The 21078-nt window shown below is 47.2% G+C and overlaps 1 protein-coding gene across 6 annotated transcripts in view; it reads right to left on the minus strand.

Annotated features, from left to right (window-relative positions):
- Window positions 1-21078, minus strand: part of RPS6KA2 (ribosomal protein S6 kinase A2) — a 451529-nt gene that overhangs the window by 96844 nt on the left and 333607 nt on the right. For all 6 annotated transcript variants that reach the window (XM_055391343.2, XM_055391339.2, XM_004044945.5 and 3 more), the window contains 2 exons: window positions 4345-4425; window positions 2271-2350 (listed from right to left, as the gene is read on the minus strand). In XM_055391343.2, coding sequence (XP_055247318.1) covers window positions 2271-2350; window positions 4345-4425 — 161 coding nt within the window. The remainder of the gene's footprint in view (window positions 1-2270; window positions 2351-4344; window positions 4426-21078) is intronic.

Here is a 21078-nt window from a genome sequence, read left to right on the forward strand (position 1 = left end):
CTCAGTGGACTGACTGACAGCACGTTCTGCTAGTGGCCTGGTTCTTTCCTCTGACTTGACATATCCACATGTGGCCCACCATGGGTTGTGTGTACAATTTAGGGCTCAGAGGCAAACCTGTCTTTCCACTCCCCCAGCTCTTAGTGAAACCCCCAAGGACAATAGCAGGAAGTTTCTCCATAGAAAGGAAGCACCTCACGGTGTGAGTTCTGCAGGTTCGCCGGCACAGCGACGGTCCCCATAAGATGCTGGACCCCATACTTGCCGAATGAGGACCCAAGGAAAAGACTTTCCGCAGGTTCCCAGCAACTCCACGAATCTGTGGTGCCCGCCCTGGACAACTTTCCTCCTACTCTGAAATGAAGGCCCTCGGGGAGACACACATTCCCATGTGGGGAGTTGCAGGGCTTTTTGCTGATTACTGTTGTCTTTTTGGTCAGGGAGCCCAACCACAGGCGTGTCATAGCAGCTGCTGGACAAAACCGGACCCCAAATGGACTGACTCCCTGTGGATGAGAGGGGAGTGGACAAACCAACAGATGATACCACACGAGGAATGGGCAGACACCAGGCTCCAGCATCTTTGGAAATGGCCACACAGCAGGCGGCAAAGGAAGGGGCCAGATGCCAGTTCCCAAAGGGCTTTGTGTAAAGCTTGGATCAGGTTCTCCCGGCCCACTGTTTTTCCTCCATGCAAGGAGCCCCACAGAAACATGCACCACTGTCCAAGGGACTGCTGGACGCAGAGGGACAGGGCAGCCGTGGTCTCTGGGACCCTTTGCGCCCGATTCAGGAGCAGCTCTGCCTTGGTTTACTGTTCATTTGGGGCTTTGTGCAAGACAGCGGGGTCTCCTGCTGAAAAGGGGGAAGGTGGGGAAAAGGGAGTGGGGGGTGTGAAGGCCACTGTTGCTGTGAAAGCACCTCGGCCACTCCTTTGTATAAGAGATGAACAAGCAGGATCGTCAGAACGGAAAGCCCGGCACTGGCACTGCCATGGGCAGAATCTGCCTTTTGCCATCCCATGAAGCGGGGTGCTTTTCGCGTCAATCAGGACCACGGGGCTCTCAGGGTGCAGTGAAGTTGCACCCTGGAGGGTTCCTACCTAAGGCACTGGAGGTCAAGGAGAAGCCCTGGGGTGTGCGGTAGCGGCTGTGAGACAAAGGTGGTGTATGAAGACCACACCCGATGCTCCTGAACAGCCCCAATGTGCAGCCGGCTTAGCAGTACCTCCCTCTTCCCAGGATGGAAAGTGAGACCCTGTGAGAGTCTTTCCCAGCCGCTCCTACCCACCGACCTGCGCCTTCCATCTGCGCTAGCTGGGAGGTCAACAGCATGACTTATGGTCCCAGAACTGCAGGGGCGCTGCCAGGGCTACCTGGGACGATTGCTAGGGCCACTTGTGCAGCTTCCTTAGAACCAGCCAGCAATGCACACAGCACACGAAACACACACACACACACACACCCACCCCACATCACACATAGCACACACCACACATACCACGTACAGCACACACACACAACTCATACATACACACACCCTACATAGGCACACAGGATGTCAAACACACAGACACCCCACACCACACAAAGCACATACCACACATACTACATATAGCACACACACACCCACACACAAACACACCCCACACATACACACACCCTGCATATGCACATATGCACAAAGCACACCACACACCCCACACATAGCACACACCATGCACACCAAACCCACACATGCACACAGCATGCCAAACACACCCCCACATATACACATAGTACACACACCATCACACACAGCACACATCACATGCACCACAAATCTCACGCCTGACATATACACACAGCACACATCACACACATACCACACACTTATCACATGACACATGGACACCCCACACATGCACACACACTCACATTCCCACACACCATGCACACACAACCCCAAACACCACGCACACACCCCCCACACACGCAAACACATGCACACCCCACACATCATGCACATGCACTCACACAGCCCCCATGCAAACCCCACACATGCACATGCAGTCTCACAATCCCCCACACCACACATCATGCACACTTGCACACACTCACACATGTACACCCCTCCCACATGCACTCTTGCACACACACATGCACACCCCCCCACACACACATGCACTCTCGCACGTGCTCACGTCCTCTCAGTGCTCTCCACCCCTCCTTCCCTCGAGTCCCAGACAGAAGCTCCTGCCCGCCCTCCTGTGTGATGTGGCGGCTGCTCACCTCTTTGGAGAGCCGGGTGAAGAGGTCCCCTCCCCGCAGGAAGTCCAGGATCAGGTAGAGCTTTCCTTCCGTCTGAAAGGCTGTGGGGGACAGAGACCCGCATTTTGACAGCTTGTCGAATGTCCTGTGGCAACATCGCTCTCTGGCTTCTCCCTGCTCACGGTGCTGCTTACTCCGGGAGGCTGAGTCACTTGAGAAACGGCAGGACCCCGGCTGCTGACCAGCTCAGAGGGGTAGCACCCGGCAGAGGGGGTCTGACACTGTGAGCGCTGCCCCTCTCTCACTGTTGTTAGGGGGCCTTGAGATTTCTTTCATCTTTCTTTTTTCTCCCCTCCTTCCCTTTTTTAATCGCAAAGGAATTGAAAGATACACGGGGAGAAAGATGTGAATATTTAAGCTGGTATCGTTGCTGGCTTTTGTCGTAATGCATTAGTGAGCAGCCTGAAGATGGCTCTGGTGGGTTTGGAGGACATGTCCTTTCCGTCCTATGGAAGTGCCTTCTTCTTACAGAACTCCACTCTGGTACCAGGGAGCCCCCCGCTTGCCTTCCTCTCTTGAGGCAGTTCTGGTGATAGGTCAGCCCAGTTATTTGTACATCAGCAATGGGGCTCACATCCTAGGTCTGGTCACTGTGAGCTATAACTGCAGACTTTCTGTTTCAGGCCACAGGCAGGCTACACAGCTCCTGCCCACACTCAGCAAGGGCCTGCCTCTGTTGAGCGGGCGCATGAGCACGGGAGGGTCTAGAGAAGCCCGTCACCATCGCTGCTGTGACGATGGTTGCTGCAGTGGCACTGGTGAGGCACCGCGTGGCATTTATTTTATCTACAAAGGAAGTGTGGCTGGAAGGGATCCCAATATCCCTGCATACTAGAAAACATTTTATTTTCTAAAAGTAAATGCTAGAAGCATCATAAATGTGGGGGTTTTAGAAACATAGCCTCTAGCTAGAAAGCCCTCTGCCGGGACTGTGTAAACTGAGTGTGCATTAAATGCTCCATCCTGGGCTTGGCAGGCAGGTGGAGGTGCTGGGTCACCACTGAGGTGATGTGGAGGTCTGTTTAAAGCTCTTTGTAGGACACCCAGTTCTCAATTTCTTCAGAAAAGCACCCTAGCAAGTAATGTAAATGACACGTGGGATGGGACTTGACACCAGCCACTTGGCAGCAGCGGAGGGGGCAGAGTTTTGGAAAGCCAGCCTCTGCAGCCTCCTCTGCCGGGAGGTAGAGGTTTGCAACTGCGCTGCCCACGGCCGAGAAGGAACAGCAGGGTGTGCCCAGCTTCTGCAGGCCTCCTTCATCCTGTCCTCAGATTCACGCAAATCTCACTAACACCTCCCCGACACACCACCTTGCCCTTTGCAACCAAGAACAAACTACTAGTTTTGTTGCTGTTCCCTTCTGTACTTTGCTCATCTGGATTATTAGGTGGGAAAGTTTAATGTAATAAGCCATGAATCTGCAGCCACCATCTCATCACATCTTTTTTAAATTTGAAGATTTCACTTACTGCTTCTCTGTTGGGATAAAAAGGCAGACAGCAAATAAAGAGAAGTTGTGTGGCAAAGCAGCTATGTGGCCTTTGGTTAATTACTTGAGCCTCAAAACATGAAAATAATAAGCTACCTTGAATAGAAGTTTTGAGGGTTCAACGAACTACTATCTTTAAACATGATATTCATTTGAAATGAGGTGTTACCATGTCTGGTTTAAAGAAATTATTGGGTCATAGAGTATTTTATTCTAAAACAACACAAAAATAAGTCATAGATTCACCCCAATCTAGGTTAAGATCTTCTAAATTATCAATGGTATGGTAATAATTTAATAATGGATACCCCATCTAAAATTAGATCTTTGAGATGAAAACAGGGCTTCTTGCTCTTTCAAAGAAAATAAATACAGAAGAGATTAAGCGATCAGGATAGAAGGCACCTTCATCCCCAGGCAGGGCAGGACTCTATGGTATAGGAAAGATTTTCTTCTTTCTGATCTGTTATTTCTTTTTCAGTTTTCTTTGATCTGGAGAAGGTTGCCCTGGGTCCTCTTTAAAGTGTCATTTTGACTCTACTTACCATAATGAAGCTTCACAATGAAGGGGTGATTCACTTCTGCCAAGATGTCTCTCTCCATCTTCGATCTCACTCGGTCCCGAACTGCAAAGTAGAAAGATAAAGGCTTTCATGAGGCAGGAAATAAGAGTTCTGAGGAACACTGAACATGAAATACTAGATATAATTCCCGCCAACTTTTCATTAAAAAATTTCAAACATATACAAAACTTGAAAAAGTTGTACAATAATCCTAGATTTAACAACTGCTTATGTTTTAATACATTTGCTTTCTCTCTCTCAAACATACATATATATACATATATATACATATATATACACACATATATATACATATATATGCATACATATATATACATATATATGCATACATATATATACATATATATGCATACATATATATACATATATATGCATACATATATATACATATATATGCATACATATATATACATATATATGCATACATATATATATGTATATATATGCATCTCTAGCTCTCCAAAAAATTGTAGGCAGCACGACATGTTACTCTGAGGTGCATGTGCAGGTGTCTCCTAAGAATAAGGACAGTCTCTTAGCATAACTTTAACACCTACTGTCCCACATAGGAAAGCCAACAATCACTCCATGAAACATCTAACATCCAATCTATATTCAGTCCTCCCCTCCACGTCGTTTTCCCGACCTAGGATCCAGTTCAATTATATTGGTTGTTAAATGTCTTTGTTTTGCTCCTAGAAGACAATGGTCCCACACCTATTTCCCTCGCCCTGTATTTTTTCGTGGACTTTTTGGGAAGTCCAGGTCAGTTTTCATCTGTAAAATGTTCCACATTCTGGGTTCATCTGATGGTTCCTCATTTGCTTTCTATAACTCTTGTATTTCTTGTAAACTGGAGGCGTGATAAGATTGGGGCTAAATGATTTTGGTCACCAGGTGATGCCTGTACTTTAGCCTGCCTCAGACCAGGGGGTGCCTGCTGGGCTCACCCTCTCTGTGTGATGCTAAACGTGATGTGTGGTTGAGGTGGCAGGTCACCATCTCTCCATGGAAAAGGTCTTCCTGTCCCTTTGTAACAAGAACCTGTGGGCTGGTATCTGGCATAGAGTGACCTGCGGGTTCCCTAACAATCCTTCATCCAATGGTGTTAGCATACATACGTGATCCCTGCCTGAATCATTCAGGGCTACAGAACAGCCATGTTCACATTTCTGATGGAACTGGAAATCAAGAGGAAGATTCCTTCTCTCCCTCTCCATGAAGATAACCATGGACCATGTATCTTCTGTTGAATTTAGTGTGTTACAACAGTTACATATTCTTCTTAGTGCTCACACTATCTCAAGTGTGGCCATCTGGGAATACAGATGTAATTAGTTTTGATGCAGAAACAAATGAACAAACAAAGAGCACCACTTGAGTAAGAACAGCTTTAGCATTCCCCTGGGCAAGCTACTACACCCAGGGCAGTATCCAGGACCTCACACAGCCCCATGAGCGATGGGAGAAAATTTCTTCAAACATTGCTGTTGGGACAAATATGATCAGTATTGTATCATGGGCCAGGTATTTAAATTTATCCATATTTAGGACTTGTGATACATACTGCTAAAGTTTTATTTAAGAAATTCTTCACCAAGAATGCTGCAATAATAAAAAGAAAATAGAAAATTACAAACTGGGAGGATGTGGAGAACTTGGAACCATCATGCGTTGCTGATGACAGTGTAAAATGGCGCAGTCACTGAGGAAAATAGCTTGGTAGTTCCTCACAAAGAAGTAGAATTACCATGCAACCCAGCAACTCTGCTCATAGGATACACATCCAAAAAAACTGAAAGTATGGATTTGAACGGGTTCATCCACCCATGTTCATGGCAGCCTTATTCACAACAGAAAAGGAGGAAGCAACCCAAGAGTCCATCAACAGATGGGTGAACAAAATGTGATGCTGTAGTAAATACACACACACGTACACAAACACACACACACGCACAATGGGATATTATTCAGCTCTAAAAAAGAGTAAAATTCTAACACACAGTATGAATGAAACCTCAGGACATTATGCTAAGTGAAATAAGCCAGACACAAGAGGACAACTATTGTAGGATCCCACTTATAAGAGTTGCCCAGAGTAGCCAGAATCAGAGAGACAGAAAGCAGGATCGTGGTGAACAGGAGCTGGAAGGGGGAGAATGGGAAGTCATTGTTTCCATCTGGGATGATACAAAGATTTTGGATATAATATTGGTGAGGACAACATTGTGAATGTATTGATGTCACTGAACTGTTCACTTACAAATGGTTAAAATGATCAATATTATGTTATATATGTCTTACCACAGTTAAAAAGAGAAAGTCCTTCCTCATTCCTGGGTCCCTGAGTTTCACTGTCTCAACTCCTGGTTTTAATACTCACACCTAGGATTCGGGCTATCGGAAGTCCGCCTTTGTCTTTGGTGTTGGGACAGTTTTGCTTTCCCGTTTGGTCTGTAATAGTGTCTCCTGGGGCCCAGGTGGTGACCATGGTGTATGGCCCTGCAACCCAGCTCACTGTCAGTGTCACTGTGCCCTACTCTTGGCTCTGGTTTCCTCATATACAAACCGGATGAGATGGCTCCCCCTCCTGGGGCTGCCTAAGAAACCTGTGCAGTGATGTGTGTGCCACAACAACACGGGGCCCGCCCACACTGTGCCGCTTCAGGTGTCATTGCAGTGACACCTTTATTATATGCTCAGATCCCCTTTTTTTCTTTTTCTTTTTTTCTGATCTCTCCTTGCTGTTCCACTCCTCTGCCCATCCCTCTTCTAACCCCAGACGCTTGTCATCACCGTGGTCCTGTGACATTCCTTAGAGCAGGGGTGTCCAATCTTTTGACTTCCCTGGGCCACACCGGAAAAACTGTCTTGAGCCACACATAAAATACACTAACACTAGTGATAGCTGATGAGCTTCAAAACATCACAAAAAATCTCACAATCTTTTAAGAAAGTTTACAAATTTGGGTTGGGCTGCATTAAAAGCTATCCTGGGCCCCATGTAGCCCACAAGCTGTGGGTTGGACACGCTTGCCTTAGAGTCTAGACAGGCATCGAGTAGGCACCCAGCAGGCAGTGCTGTGGGCAGAGCTGGGGGATACTAGTGTCTGCCCTAAACCTCAGCACCTCCTTCCCCAGTGGTCCTCGCAGTTCCTAATCCCTTGAGACCAAAACACCAAGGTGGAGGGTGCGGCAGCGACTGCTTATCACTTCTGCCCAAGGGGACACAGGAGGTCCTTCTTCTGCCTCAACTAACGGAATCAGGATTTTATTCCTTAAAAGACCTTGGGGAGCATGCAATTCAACCCCATGTTCTTACAGAAGAGGAAACATGCTCACTGCAGTAAAAAGCATTGCTTAAAGTTAGGTAGCTCCTGGTAGCCTGGAGGAAGGAGACCCCTGCCTGCCCCCCTCCACTGGGTGAAGGCCTGGCGTACGTCCCAGCCAGCATGTGAGCACTGTCCTCACTGGACACAGGGGCAGCATGGACTGTGGCACAGAAGACAAACGCTGGGGAGGAAAAGGGGGAAGCAAGCAACCTGGGCTGAAGGAGATTTAATGAGAGGGGCCATGAATGGAAACCACTGTCCCAGTCGTTAAAGTGGAGCACTGTGTTCAGAAGCCAGGATAGCGCAGAACACTTTCAAAGAATACAATTTTGTACCCCTGGCTATGATTTTCTCTCTAGAGTAATGACCCCGGAGTTTAGAGATTCTTTTCTTCCTTTCTGATTGTAGTCATTGTGTGCAAACCTTTTCAGAAGGCTCTCCTGCAGAATTTAGTCTTGCACCCGCTCCTGTTTATCATTTGTGAGTTCACGTCTTAGTGATCTGGATTCTGCTTGCTGGTCAGAGTAGTTTTTCTTCTCTATGTAGGTGAACTGGAAAATAGGCCATAGGATCGCGGATTTTGGGAGATGTGGGAGCAAAGGTAGGCTCGGTCTTCCTAGCCCTTTTGCAAATCAGACAGCTGAATGGTGAGGTCACAATTCTTGCCGCTTGGCCTCAAATTCCTTCCTCCCCCACCTCTTCTCCTGGCCCACTCCTTTCCCATCGCTACTTCTCAGTCTTCTTTGTGCTGGGTGTTTGGAATGTGAAGAGGCAGGCTCTGCCCTCCAGGAAGTGAGAGCCCAGTGGGGAGATGCCCTGTGGTGATGGCAGCAAGGGGCCACCAGAGGGTGACCAGTCCCACCTCTTGTGTGCTGGGGGACCTGTGCATGCTGGGGGAACTGGAAACAGCCTGGGAGGTTTTCACAGAGGAGGGGCTAAGCCTTACAGGCGACCCGGGAGCCTCCAGGTGCTTGGGCAGGAGGATACAGGCCAAGGGATGGCCCTGTAGGGTGGCAGCTGGGGTACCCTCAGGGATGCTGGTGGGCCGGCGCACAGAGCTGCAGTGCCACACTGATGAGGCCTGCGGGCAGGGACATGAGGGCCTGGGGAGCCAAGAGACCACGGACAGGACTTTCACACAGCACATGTTTAGGGCCTCTAGATTTAAGAGGTCATGTGGAGGATGCAATAGCAACATGGCCGGAATGGACAACGTGGCTAGAATGGGGCAAAAGGATACTGCTATCCAACCCTGCAGAGGGACAGATCTGGCCTGGAGGAGGGAGAACTGAGACCTCAGGACCTCCCAGCTGCTGAGAATAAAAAGAAGGGAGCTGCATCATCCTAGCCCTCTGCCTGGGCGACTTTTGGAGAAATTAGCCAGGAGAGAAGTCGGGTCGTGGGCAGGGAGAGAAGAGGCCACCTGCATTCTCGGCCTGTTGAGTGCTGGGGACATGCAGGGCTCAGGAAAAGACTTGGTTTGGAGCTTTGCTGGAAATACAGATGCGAACGCCCACCCCACAGCAGCAGCCAAGGGTGCCCAAGGACCACCGGAGGATATGTAGGATGAGAGTAGGACCATGGTGAGGACCTCGGTGGGGTTACTGTTGTTCTGGGGAAGGAGGGAGAGAGGACGCACCATGATGTGGTCCACAGTGGGAAGACCTGGAGGAGACAGACAGAGAAATCAGGAAATGTGAAAGAAGTGTTTGGTGGCAGCAGATGCTCAAGACAGTCCACCAGGTGGGGACTGCAGGAGGCCGCTGGTGGAGTTGCATGACTCATGGCCGATTCATCAGGGACGATGTGATGAGGACATCGCTCATCCCCGGGGAGGGGCCCGCAGCTGGGTCTGTGATGTGGTGGGTGAGTGAAGTCAGCATCTGTGTAACCCCTTGGTGTGACTTTTAGAAGCTCTGATATACTTTCTTATTAAAACATTTTATCCATTCATTCTTGAAAAAATAGTTCCTGATGTAGATAAAAATAAGAGAGCTTGTTTTATTAACCATGACTGCAGTTATGCACCAGAGAGGACACTCTGAAGGGCACAACCTCATATCAGCATCGGCGTGACGTCATTAGGATGCTCTCAACACAAGCTGGAGATTGCCGAATGGAGCTCTTGCATCTACTACCCTGGCTCTGCAGCAGAGGAGAATGAATGTAGGGAGGAAAAGCAAAATGATTCACAGGGAAAATGTTACAAAGAATGTCTCTGTGAAAGGAAAATAAATCCTGGGGCCCCCACGTCACTAATTTAAAGGGAAAAGTCAAGCTGGGAGCTGCTTAGGGCAAATCTGCCTCCCATTTTACTCAAAGTCACCCCTCTGCTCACTGAGATAAATGCAGATCTGATTGCCTCCTTTGGAGAGGCTAGTCAGAAACTCAGAAGAATGCGACCATTTGTCTCTCATCTACCTATGAGCCAGAAGCCCCCTCCCCGCTGAAGACTGGAAAGTCTTCCCACCTTTGCTTCAAGTTGTCCAACCTTTCCGGACTGAACCAATGTTCATCATACATATGTTGATTGATGTCTTATGTCTCCCTAGAATGTACAAAACCAAACGGTCCCCTGACCACCTTGGGCACATGCTGTCAGGACCTCCTGAGGCTGTCACAGGTGCATGCCCTCAATCTTGGCATAAACTTTTTAAATTAACTGAGACCTGAGATTTTGGGGGTTCACATCTCCATTGCCCACCTCTCCCCCGTTACAGCCTCCAATAGCTACAGCCAGTGTGAGCACCAAAGAGTTTCAGGGAGTTGATGAAAGCAAACCTGGAATCTATTCACTCAGCACAAAGACCCCAAAGGAAGAAAGGACACAGTGGAATCAGAAAGATTTCTCTCAAAGTAAAAGCAAAGGCCTAGGCAGAAGACACAGGGCTCACGAATGCAGGCGGGCTCTGCAGGAAGCCAGGGGTGGGGGAGGCAGGAGTGACTGCACACAGTGGGAGGGGTGGGGACACTGCCCCTTCTAGGATGATTAAACAACAAGCCTCTCTCTCTCTGAGCTGCCTGCTGGCATCAAACAAAGTTAAACTCAACAAGGAAAACTTCTCTGTCACACATTACACAGCCAACGGGGCTGCCATTGAGGACCCGTGTGCTCTGCCACGCCCTAGACTCAGAATGCTTCCACAAGGAGAAATCCTCATGAGATGCATGTGGCCAGGCTTCCTACACTGTGCCCTTTATCTCAGCAGAGCAGGCCCAGGCTCGGCAGGGCCCACGGGAGAGCAGGCCATCCGTCATCCCAATGTGCCTCCTCTTCTGGGTGAAGTCCCTGTTCCATCTGCCAGGCCCTGCATGCTCTGAAGCTGAGACCTGGTGAAGCAGCATGGCAGAGAAAAGAGGGGTTCCTACTCCATCTTGCCATCTCCTTGCAAAGCTTGATCTTTGACTCTGGGTAAGAGCATCTAAAAATCCCCTAAATAGGACTGATGTTATTGAATTCACATCTATTTGGAATGAAGAACACTGTTTAGCCACATGTCTGACTTTACAGCATTGGTAAGGAAAACTTGGTAAGTCTGGTGAAAAATTAGAGAAAGATAGATGTCTTATATTCAAATTTTGAAGGGACTATCTAGTTACAGTAAAAAAAAAAAAATAGGTCTCCTCCCTAGATCTTACACTAAAATAAATCCCAGATCTATTAAAGAATTACTTAAAAAACAAAACAAAACAAAACAAAAAAACACAAAGCTGGCCAGGCACAGTGGCTCATACCTGTAATCCCAACATTTTGGGAGGCTGAGGTGGGTGGATCACTTGAGCCCAAGAGTTGGAGACAAGCCTGAGTGTTGGGAACAGGCCCCCAAATCTGGCCATAAACTGGCCCCAAAACTGGCCATAAACAAAATCTCTGCAGCACTGTGACATGCTCGTGATGGCCTTGACAGCATGGCCCACCCAGGGCGGAAAACCACTTAAGGCATTCTTAAACCACAAACAACAGCATGAGCGATCTGTGCCTTAAGGACCTGTTCCTGCTGCAGATAACTAGCCAGTGCCATCCTTTTATTTGGGCCCATCCCTTTATTTCCCGTAAGGAATACTTTTAGTAAATCTTATGACTGACTTGCTGTCAGTAAATATGTGGGTAAATCTCTGTTCGAGGCTTTTAACTCTGAAGGCTGTGAGACCCCTGATTTCCCACTCCACACGCTATATTTCTGTGTGTGTGTCTTAATTCCTCTAGCGCTGCTGGGTTAGGGTCTCCACCACTGAGCTGGTCTTGGCATCTGAGCAACACGGTAAAACCCTGTCTCTACTAAAAATACAAAAAATTAGCCAGGAATGGTGGTGTGCACCTGCAGCCCTAGCTACTTGGGAGGCTGAGATGGGAGAATCTCTTGAACCTGGGAAGTTGAGGCTGGGTGACAGGAGTAAAACACTGCCTCAAAAAAAAAAAAAAAAGCAATAAGAAATTATAATAAAGTTGAACACTTATCTGGTGTCTGGAAGGGGAATCTTTTTTGTTTTTTAAATATAAACTATGGAAGAAATAACACAGGAAAGATAGTTACAAAATATTTACAAATTGGCCATTCAAAAAGATTATAAAATTAAAAGGCAAAGAAAAAAATATGGTTATCTTAAACAAGCAGAAAAAAGGTCAAAAGCCAAAATAAATACAAAACCCAAATACTATCATTATGCTTATAATAATAAATAAACAGAGAATCCAGCCATGACAGTGAACACAACATATTCCAGATTAAACCCATCAGTGCAGGGAAGACGTTTTTATAAGAATGTTCTGTATGGTTGACTCCCCAGGCACAATGTGGCCTAACACAAGTATATGTTGAGTTTAGGGTGGCAGAAAACAGGAAAAGGATGTGTTCATTCCAGGGCAGGGCTGTATTACTGCTGACAACACTGTGTAACTGACCATGCCTAGTTTCCATATATGAATGCAAGGACAAACTAAACAAGATGTCAAGGGACAAGGACAGGCATCACACCAAGCAATGCCCTCAGCATATGAAATACTAGGACTGGAAATGGCTCTTCAAGAGGGACTAGGGAAGATGTTCAGGTCTGTGAAAATTCTAGCTTTGCTGGGCAGAGCTGCAATCCACTGACCTCACCATTGCCCACCCTAGGTGGTGTCGGTCATTCATGGCCCATATCCAGGGATGGAATGAGAGAGCTGGAACCATGGATCTGCCAACTGACAGCCATGGAGTGATTCTTCCACTAAGAAACAGACAGTGAAAGCAAATGTTTCATTTTCTGATGCTGAGTACGTTCAAGCCGCCTCTTTGACAGCCAGGGAGTCCAAGGAGTTTTCATTTCTAAGATCTAGATGTATAAAAAAGAAAACCAAGTGAAGAGGTTTCTTCAGAAATGTCAGCAACAATTTCCTGTTGGGTAGTTCTAGACTACTGGAGACTCTGGAGCCAGGCCATTTGGCCCAGGCTATAGCCTCTCTGTGATGTTTATTCTCTGGTACTTAACAGGTTAGTCTGGAGTTGACTGGGGATTGCTACTATAGATGTGAAAAGAATAAATGTTCTTGGCTATCTTGAGATTCGCTAACAAATGGTAGGCACTGAGGATAAGTTAAAATTTCATTGTCCTTCAAATTAGCCCTCTATTTGTGGCCAACCTGCCGTGTTTCGGGTTTGGATGATGTAGTTTCCATGGTTTACTTTGCTCTGTTCAGCAACCTGTGCCTACTGGTACCAGCTCTAACTGCCATGTGCTCTTCACCTGTCATGGCCCCAAGACAATCCCTGGGGCTGAGATGGTTGTGGAGGCACCAACAGGTTCACCCCACTGTGAAGGGCACACTGGTTTCCTTCCCAGGAAAACACGGGAGGAAGCACTTTGTGAGATTATCCTGGCAGGCATAGGATATATGATACGCAACTAGAGCTACTTTCTGGAACCCCTCTTCAAGGTGCCTCTTTTCAGGCAGCAATGCCTGCATTTGTGTTTCTGATTTTTAAATGATCTCCACCAATAGACATTATATGTATATTACATTATGTAGCATATTGTGGTGGTTAGTTTTACGTGTCAACTTGACTGGGCTAAGAGATGCCCAGAGAGCTGGTGAACCATGATTTCTGGGTGTGTGTGTGAGGGCGTTTCTGGAAGATATCAACATTTGAATTGGTGGACTGAGTAAAGATCACCCTCCCCTATATGGGCAGGCACCATCCAGTCCACTGAGGGCCGGAATAGAACAAAAAAGCAGTGGGAGAGGAATCTGCTCCCTGTTGAACTGGGACATGCATGTTTTCCAGCCCTCGGACATCAGTGCCTGGTTCTTGGACTGAGACTTAAAGCATTGCACTCCTCTCCCCACACCAAGTTCTCAGGACTTCGAATTCAGACTGAAACTTATACCATCAGCTCTCCTGGTTCTCAGGACTTTGAATTCGGACTGGAACTTATACCACCAGCTCTCCTGGTTCTTGGGACTTTGAATTCGGACTGGAACTTATGCCACCAGCTCTCCTGGTTCTCAGGCCTTTGGATTTGAACTGAATGACACCCCAGCCTTCCTGGTTCTCCAGCTTGCAGACAGAAGCTCCTGGAGCTTCTCAGCCTTCATACCCATGTGAGCTGATTCCTGTAATAAATCTCCCTCTAAGAAATGTATATCCATCCTGTTGGTTGTGTTACTCTGGAAAATCCTGAATAATACAGAATTTGGTACCCAGAAGTGGGATGCCCCTATAATAAAACCTAAGAATGTAGAAGTAGCTTTGGAACTGGGTAATGGGTAGAAGTTGGAAGAGTTCTGAGATACAGCTAGAAAAGGCCTATCTTGCCATGAACAGACCTTTCAATGTGATTCTGGTGAGGACTCAGAAAGAAAAGGAGAGCTGTAGAGAAGGCCTACATCTTCTTAGGGAATAACTAAGGAATCCTGAATGCTGATAGGAAGTCAGTATGGACCAGCCATCTCCACAGAAGCCGGCAGCGATTCTCCAAGGCAACAGAAACATGACCCTGCAGCCAACTCAGAGAGCATCAGGGCTGCCCACCCATGTCAGGCCAGGCACAAGAGCCCCAGGGTAGAATGATTTAAAAGTAGGGGCCACTGGTGCCTGGGACTGCAAGGGCGCTGCCTCACATCATGGGCTGCCCACCCTCCAGCACTGCTGTCCCTGGCTGTCCCGGGTGCAGCTCTGCCGTCCCTGGCTGTTCCGGGTGCAGCTCTGCCTTGGGCAGACCCTGGTGCCCTGTGAGCCCCAGCAGTTGCCCTCTGGAGGGAGAAGGTGGCAAAGGCTGGCAGTGACTGTGTGGTTCTCTTTTCCCCACCATGGGGAGTGCAGGAGCCTTGGGGGTGTGGCTGCCCTTACCTAAATTTCAAAGGCTGGGGTCCAGGCACAGAACCACTGTAGGGCCATCCAACTACACTGGATTGGGTCACCCAAAGCTGTGGGAGGCCACCCAAAGCCATGGGGCCAGGGACTTGGAGAGCCAACCCCTGCCCTGCAAAGCTCCGGGGCAGGACCGCCAACTCGGTATGTCCAAAAGGCAGGACCCCTGCTCCAGTGGGTCTGGAGGGCACAGCATCTAGTCAAAGAGGATTATTCTGGAGTCTTGAGGTTCCATGTTATTTTCCCTGTTGGGTTTTAGACTTACTTGGGACCTGTTACTCCTTTTCTTTCCTATTTCTCCTTTCGGAAAGAAAATGTCTGTCCTATGCTGGTCCCACCACGGGATTTCTGAGGCACAGAGCTCGTGTGGTTTCATAGGCTGACAGCTGGAGGGTGACTGTGGTCAGGATGAATCGTACCTTGGATCTCACTAATACAGAGAGATTGCAGAGATACTGACATTGGGGATCAGAGGAAACCATATGATTTGGATGAGATGTTGGGCTTTAGACTTGAGTTGATGTGGGAATGAAGCGGAGGCTATGGAGATGGGATGAATGTGGGAAAGATATGAATTTTAGGGACTGGGGTGGAACGCTATAGACTGTGTATGTTCCCCCCACTAAATTCATATGTTGAAACCTAATCCCCAGTGTGATGGTTTTAGGTGGGGCCTCCGGGAGGTGATTAGGTCAGAAGGGTGGAGCCCTCATGCATGAGATTAGTGCCCTTAGAAATGAGACCCCAGAGAGCTCATTCATGCCTTCCATCAAGTGAGGACACAGCCAGAAGATGTCTATGAACCAGACAGCAGCCCTCCCCAGGCACGAAATCTGACACAGCCTGGATCTCGGACTTGTGGCAGAACTGTGAGAAAAAAATTTCTGTTGTTTAGAAGCCACACAATCTATGATGTTCTGTGATATCTGCCTGAATGAACTAAGACACGTATCGTATCATATTATAGCATACTGTTCTGTTCTGTTCTATTTAGGTGATAATACAAAAGAAAATTAAGGTTAAGATAAAATTTAATTAAATGCAATTCTGTCAGCTGCTGTGAAGATGAGAAATGGCTGTGTAAATGCATCTTAGGAAACCACTGTGTTGGGGACGTAGTGGATGCTGCACTGACCGTGCAGTGCCAATAGCTCTGCTGCCACAAACCCACGGGAGCTTGGCTTCTGCACACACCTCTGTGGGGGACTGAGCACATGCAGACGGCCTTGGTGACCTGAAGGCCTGGCAGTCAGAGGCTCGATGATGCTTTGTGGTTGATGCAGCGCAACTGGAGGGATTTTGAAGACTGAGCCGACAGACACACTTTAGCCTGAGACTTACCAGTACTGGAGAGTGTGGGCTGTGCTAGCTCGGTCTCCCCCACTGGGTGGCCATTGCCTGAGACTTCCTTTCTTTACCCCCAAAAAGGCTATTGAGCCTGAAATTATATCCCGAGCAGTCTCCCAGATGCAGAATGAAAGTCCTTCTTCCCACAGTATCTTTTAGCTTTCAAAGGTTTAATTCATAGTAAAAAACGGGCTTCCATGAGCCATCGTGTGGCTAAACTTTTGGGGGCAAACTTTTTACAGTTCATTACTCCACACATAAAGGAAGAGAAGAAAACCATAAATAATAAGAAGCAAAGTTAACCACACTGATTACCAGAATGGGCATGACTCCCCAGCAGGTGTCTTTTTATTCTTCTATACTCAAGTATTTTTAAAAAGACTGATATGGTTACTTAACTGACTTCCTTAATAGACAATCTTTGTCAGAAAAATCTTAAGCCCATTACTCTTAACTACTTACACTGCAGAGGTATTAAAGATGGCAAGTAATGAAAAAAATCTATTTCCTCCTTTTTGAATATCTGTAATTCAAGAAATGCAACTCTGGTAATAAACACATAGAGGACTCCACCATACAGAGGCGGGTGTATCTGTAATAAATCAGATGCCTGTTAGGTAAGGGTGATGTTTATCTGAAATGCAAGAGACAGAGTGAGATCGTACCTTACAAAGGGCTTGAGAAAGACAGAAGTCAAAGATGGCTTAAGGAGGGGACATTTTCATTTTGTTTGTCATCCTATGCAATTAAGTGGGAAATGAATCCCTTGAAGAGTAAACACCTTAAGTACCACGAGCAGGGATGTAGCTTCTTGCTGAAGAAATGCAGGGAGTCTGTCATCTGGTGAGGATGGAGCTGGCCCAGGGAGGCCTGGGGACCCCGGGAGTTATCTTGGGATAAGCATAGGATTCTGACCTTCACCACCTCCAAACAATACACTTTTGAGTAACTTTGCTGCCTTGTGCCTTAGTTTCATCATTCGTAAATAAAGATGATGATTTATAAAAATATAATAATAATAATAACAGTCCTCCCCTCTTAAGAGAGGGCAAAATTGTGCTTAGAATTTTCCTTACTTTTTTCTCCCCTGGGAATCTGAAATCATCCAAATGGGAATCAAATGACATAAATGAATTAGCATATTATGGAAATACAATCTGTTCAAGCTACCAGATTGATCGGAGTTGAGTTTCTGAGTGACTCAGTGCCTTCTAAAGAAGCATCTCAGCGTAAGAGAGGAAAACAAATAAAGAGGTGCTGAAAATAACATTCTGGGGTTTGCAGCCAGGCGGGCTAACTCCGAGGAGGTTCTATTTCAAGATGCTGTCATTGATACCTGTCTATGCGGGTCACTACACACAGCTCTGCATTCCCAGTGCCTCTGCAGTGATCCCATCTTACAGGACGTGCTCCACTGCTTACAGGAAGGACAGAGGGGGCTTTGACATGTTGCCAAGCTCGGACTGTGCTGCCTAGGCCCATTCCAGCATCTCCTGACTGCCGTGGGTGCCATGAGAGTGACCTACCACACAGCTGCCAAAAACACACACCAGCATAACCATCAGTGACGTGACTTGCTTAAACAGAGAGATTCTGCTGGAATGATTTTATTTTCTCCTTTACAAACAACTGAACACAGCTTATTTCCTTCCAGGAAGGGAATGCATATCTCCTCTAGGCTGAGAAAGTTGACTTGCAGGGAAAATGCTTGAAAACTAGTTAGGCATGAAAACCCAGGTGCAGTCCTATCAGAAAAATCATCATTACCAAGAAATATTTCACGTAAGCAGCTCATTCGACACTGCGGAGAGCGCCTACCGAGACGAAGGAATTCCACACTGCAAGCCCTCCTGCAAAAGGGCGCACCTGTGTTCTCCGTGCAGGCACCGGCCATCTTTAGTCATGAACATGATCACAGGCCTTTCATATTGTAACTGGAGGTATTACAGCTGAACCAAGACATCATTCTTTCTAACCAGGTGGCATCTAACTTCCTCCCCACATCCCTATTCAGCAGAACTAAATAAAACCTCAACCAGGAAAGTCCTAACACAGCTCCAAAGCCAAGCAGTCTTTGTGGAGAAAAGGGCTGAAGGTGAACACAGCTTACACTTTCCAAGCCTTTGCTTGAGCCGGCAGCACTCTGCACACTCTAACAAGGGAGAGCCTCACGTCGGCAATGATGTGGGGCAGTTATCTATTAATACATCCTATCCCACTTTCAGCAGGGGGACACTGAGGCCAGGAGAGGCACCTCAAGATGACACAGCTCGTGGGGTTAGAGCTGGACTCAGCTCCAGGGTCTGGACTTGATGTTCCTGGCCCTTGTATCAGGGATTCTCCATGTTGGCAGTGCCCTAGAGACACTGGCGGAGGCAGCTTTCATCAATTCTCACGCTCAGACCAACCAACTTAGAGTCTCCCAGAGGGGTCCGAGGCATCAGCATCTTGTGAAAGTCCCCCAGGCCATTCCAGCTTGCAGCTGAGGATGAGAACTACTGCTCCATACAATACAGCCCATCTCTTAAGGTGCGTGACCAGCCCTGTTTGATGAAGATGAGACTTGGTTCATTCTTGGTCTCACGGTTGGGAACACGTTTCTTTGCAATACCTTCTTTTAAATCAAGTTCCCTTACAATACGAAGTGGGGATATTACCCTTTGGAATTCATTTTATGTGGAATGCATTATATAGAATGGTTACCTGTAATAACTCCATGTTGAGTCATGAATATGGAAGCTTTGTCAAGTTAAAGGAGTCGAGCACATTTAAGGCATCCTTAAGTACTGGGGCGACAGGCAGCACCACCGGGTCAGAGGGAGAGGAGCAAGGTTGCGAGCGCACCCCAGCAGCGTGGCCCCCTCAGCAGCTGAGCAGATGACCTCCCTCGGAAGTGACCTGCCCCCTCTCTAAAAGAAGGAGACGGGTGCCCAATGCTCCAAACTTGTTTGGAGATCAAATGGAGCCATTGGAAGCCATCATCCTCCGAGGTGAGCTGGAAGGAATCCCACTGACAATCCTCACTTCCAGGCACAGGACGATCAGCCACGGTTTGGAGAAACAAGCTGGAGTTTCAAAATGACTTCTGCAGGTCTCCCGCCCCCTTTCATTTTTCTTTTTCAAAACATTTGACTATTCACATGCCTGGCATCTTCCCTGGATGGCTGCCTGGGCTTTCGGGGTTTTGCTGTCAGCACGTGGAGAGTATCCCTGCGGCTGTTACCACGCGTTCCTTCTCTCTCCTTGACATTCTTCAGGATGATTAATGATCTCACAAATCAGGGATATTATGAGGGTGGAGAACGGGTTAGGAGATACTTGAACAACTTGGGCTAATGGAACGCAGACGTGTTAGAGCTGAGACAAACTTGGAGGTCCCTTTGAGTCAACTCTCTCCTTTCACAGATGAGGAAGAAACAAGAAACTAAGGTTTTGGGCCAGCAGGTGTCCTTGCCCAGGCTAAGTGCTAGTTAGTACCAGTTAGTGCTAGTTAGTGCCAGGCCTCCTCTCCACATAACTCCACTGCATCATGGTTAGATCCAGGGACCTAACCTACTTTGAAGTACGCAAAGTATTATTTGCAAAGCTTTTCTATTTTTCTCTTCAGAAAATAAATTCCAATGAAATTTTTGGAAAAAAAAAATCTACTTTTTAGTGATGGATCATTACGGAAAGCCGAAACAGTATAAGATGTAAAACGATGATTAGTTTTAAAGCTGACTTTTAAGGAACACAAGGAAACAAAAATGTTTCTATTCTTCTATGTTTATATGGCCTTTTTTTTTTTTTTTTGACAGGGTCTTGCTCTGTCACCCAGGCTGGAGTGCAGTGGCACAATCACAGCTCACTGAAGCCTTGAGATCTTGGGCTTAAGCAATCCTCCCACCTCAGCCTCCCAAGTAGCTGGGACTACAGGTGTGCGCCACCATACCCAGTTAATTTTTGACTTTTAAATTTTTCGTAGAGATGGGGTCTTAACATGTTGCCTAAGTCTCGAACTCCTGGGCTCAAGCAGTCTTCCCACCTCTGCCCCCTAAAGTGCTGGGATTACAGGTGTGACTACCACACCCAGCCACATGGCTCATTTTCATAGTATAAAAATAATTTTAGCTACTCAAGCATATTGTTCCAAAATATTTTAAAAATAACTTTATATTACAAAAAAATCAGAGATATTTTATTTCTGTTGAAAACTTGCAGTATCAGAGTATAGGGAAGAAGACAACAGCTAGCCCCAATCCTGTAAGTCAGCCCTTCACTTTGGCATGTTTGCTTCTGGCACAATGTCCATCTCATGTGTGTACACACAAATACACACACCTCAATACTGCTCAAGTCACTCTTACATTTAACAATACCATGATTATTCTGTACACAGAGTTTTATGTCCAGCCTATTCCACGTAACCATGGATCAGGAGCCATTTCTCAAGGACACTGTGGACTGGATTATAAACAGCCGTGGATACTTGCGTCAAGGAGAGTGAAGTCATCGAGATGGAGAGTTCTGCACTTTAGCTAAGAGGCCAAGGTCAGCCCTGAGGGAGTCCAGGCTTAGCGACAACTTAAACGGAGTGCAGCTTCCCGCTCCTCCATTCCACTGTATTCCTACAGAGCAGAGCAAGCAGGCACAGATTCCAGCTGCATTCTCACTTTGCCTCCCTT

The sequence above is a fragment of the Gorilla gorilla genome, chromosome 5 (genome assembly GCF_029281585.2).
Source record: "Gorilla gorilla gorilla isolate KB3781 chromosome 5, NHGRI_mGorGor1-v2.1_pri, whole genome shotgun sequence".
Classification (NCBI taxonomy): domain Eukaryota; kingdom Metazoa; phylum Chordata; class Mammalia; order Primates; family Hominidae; genus Gorilla; species Gorilla gorilla.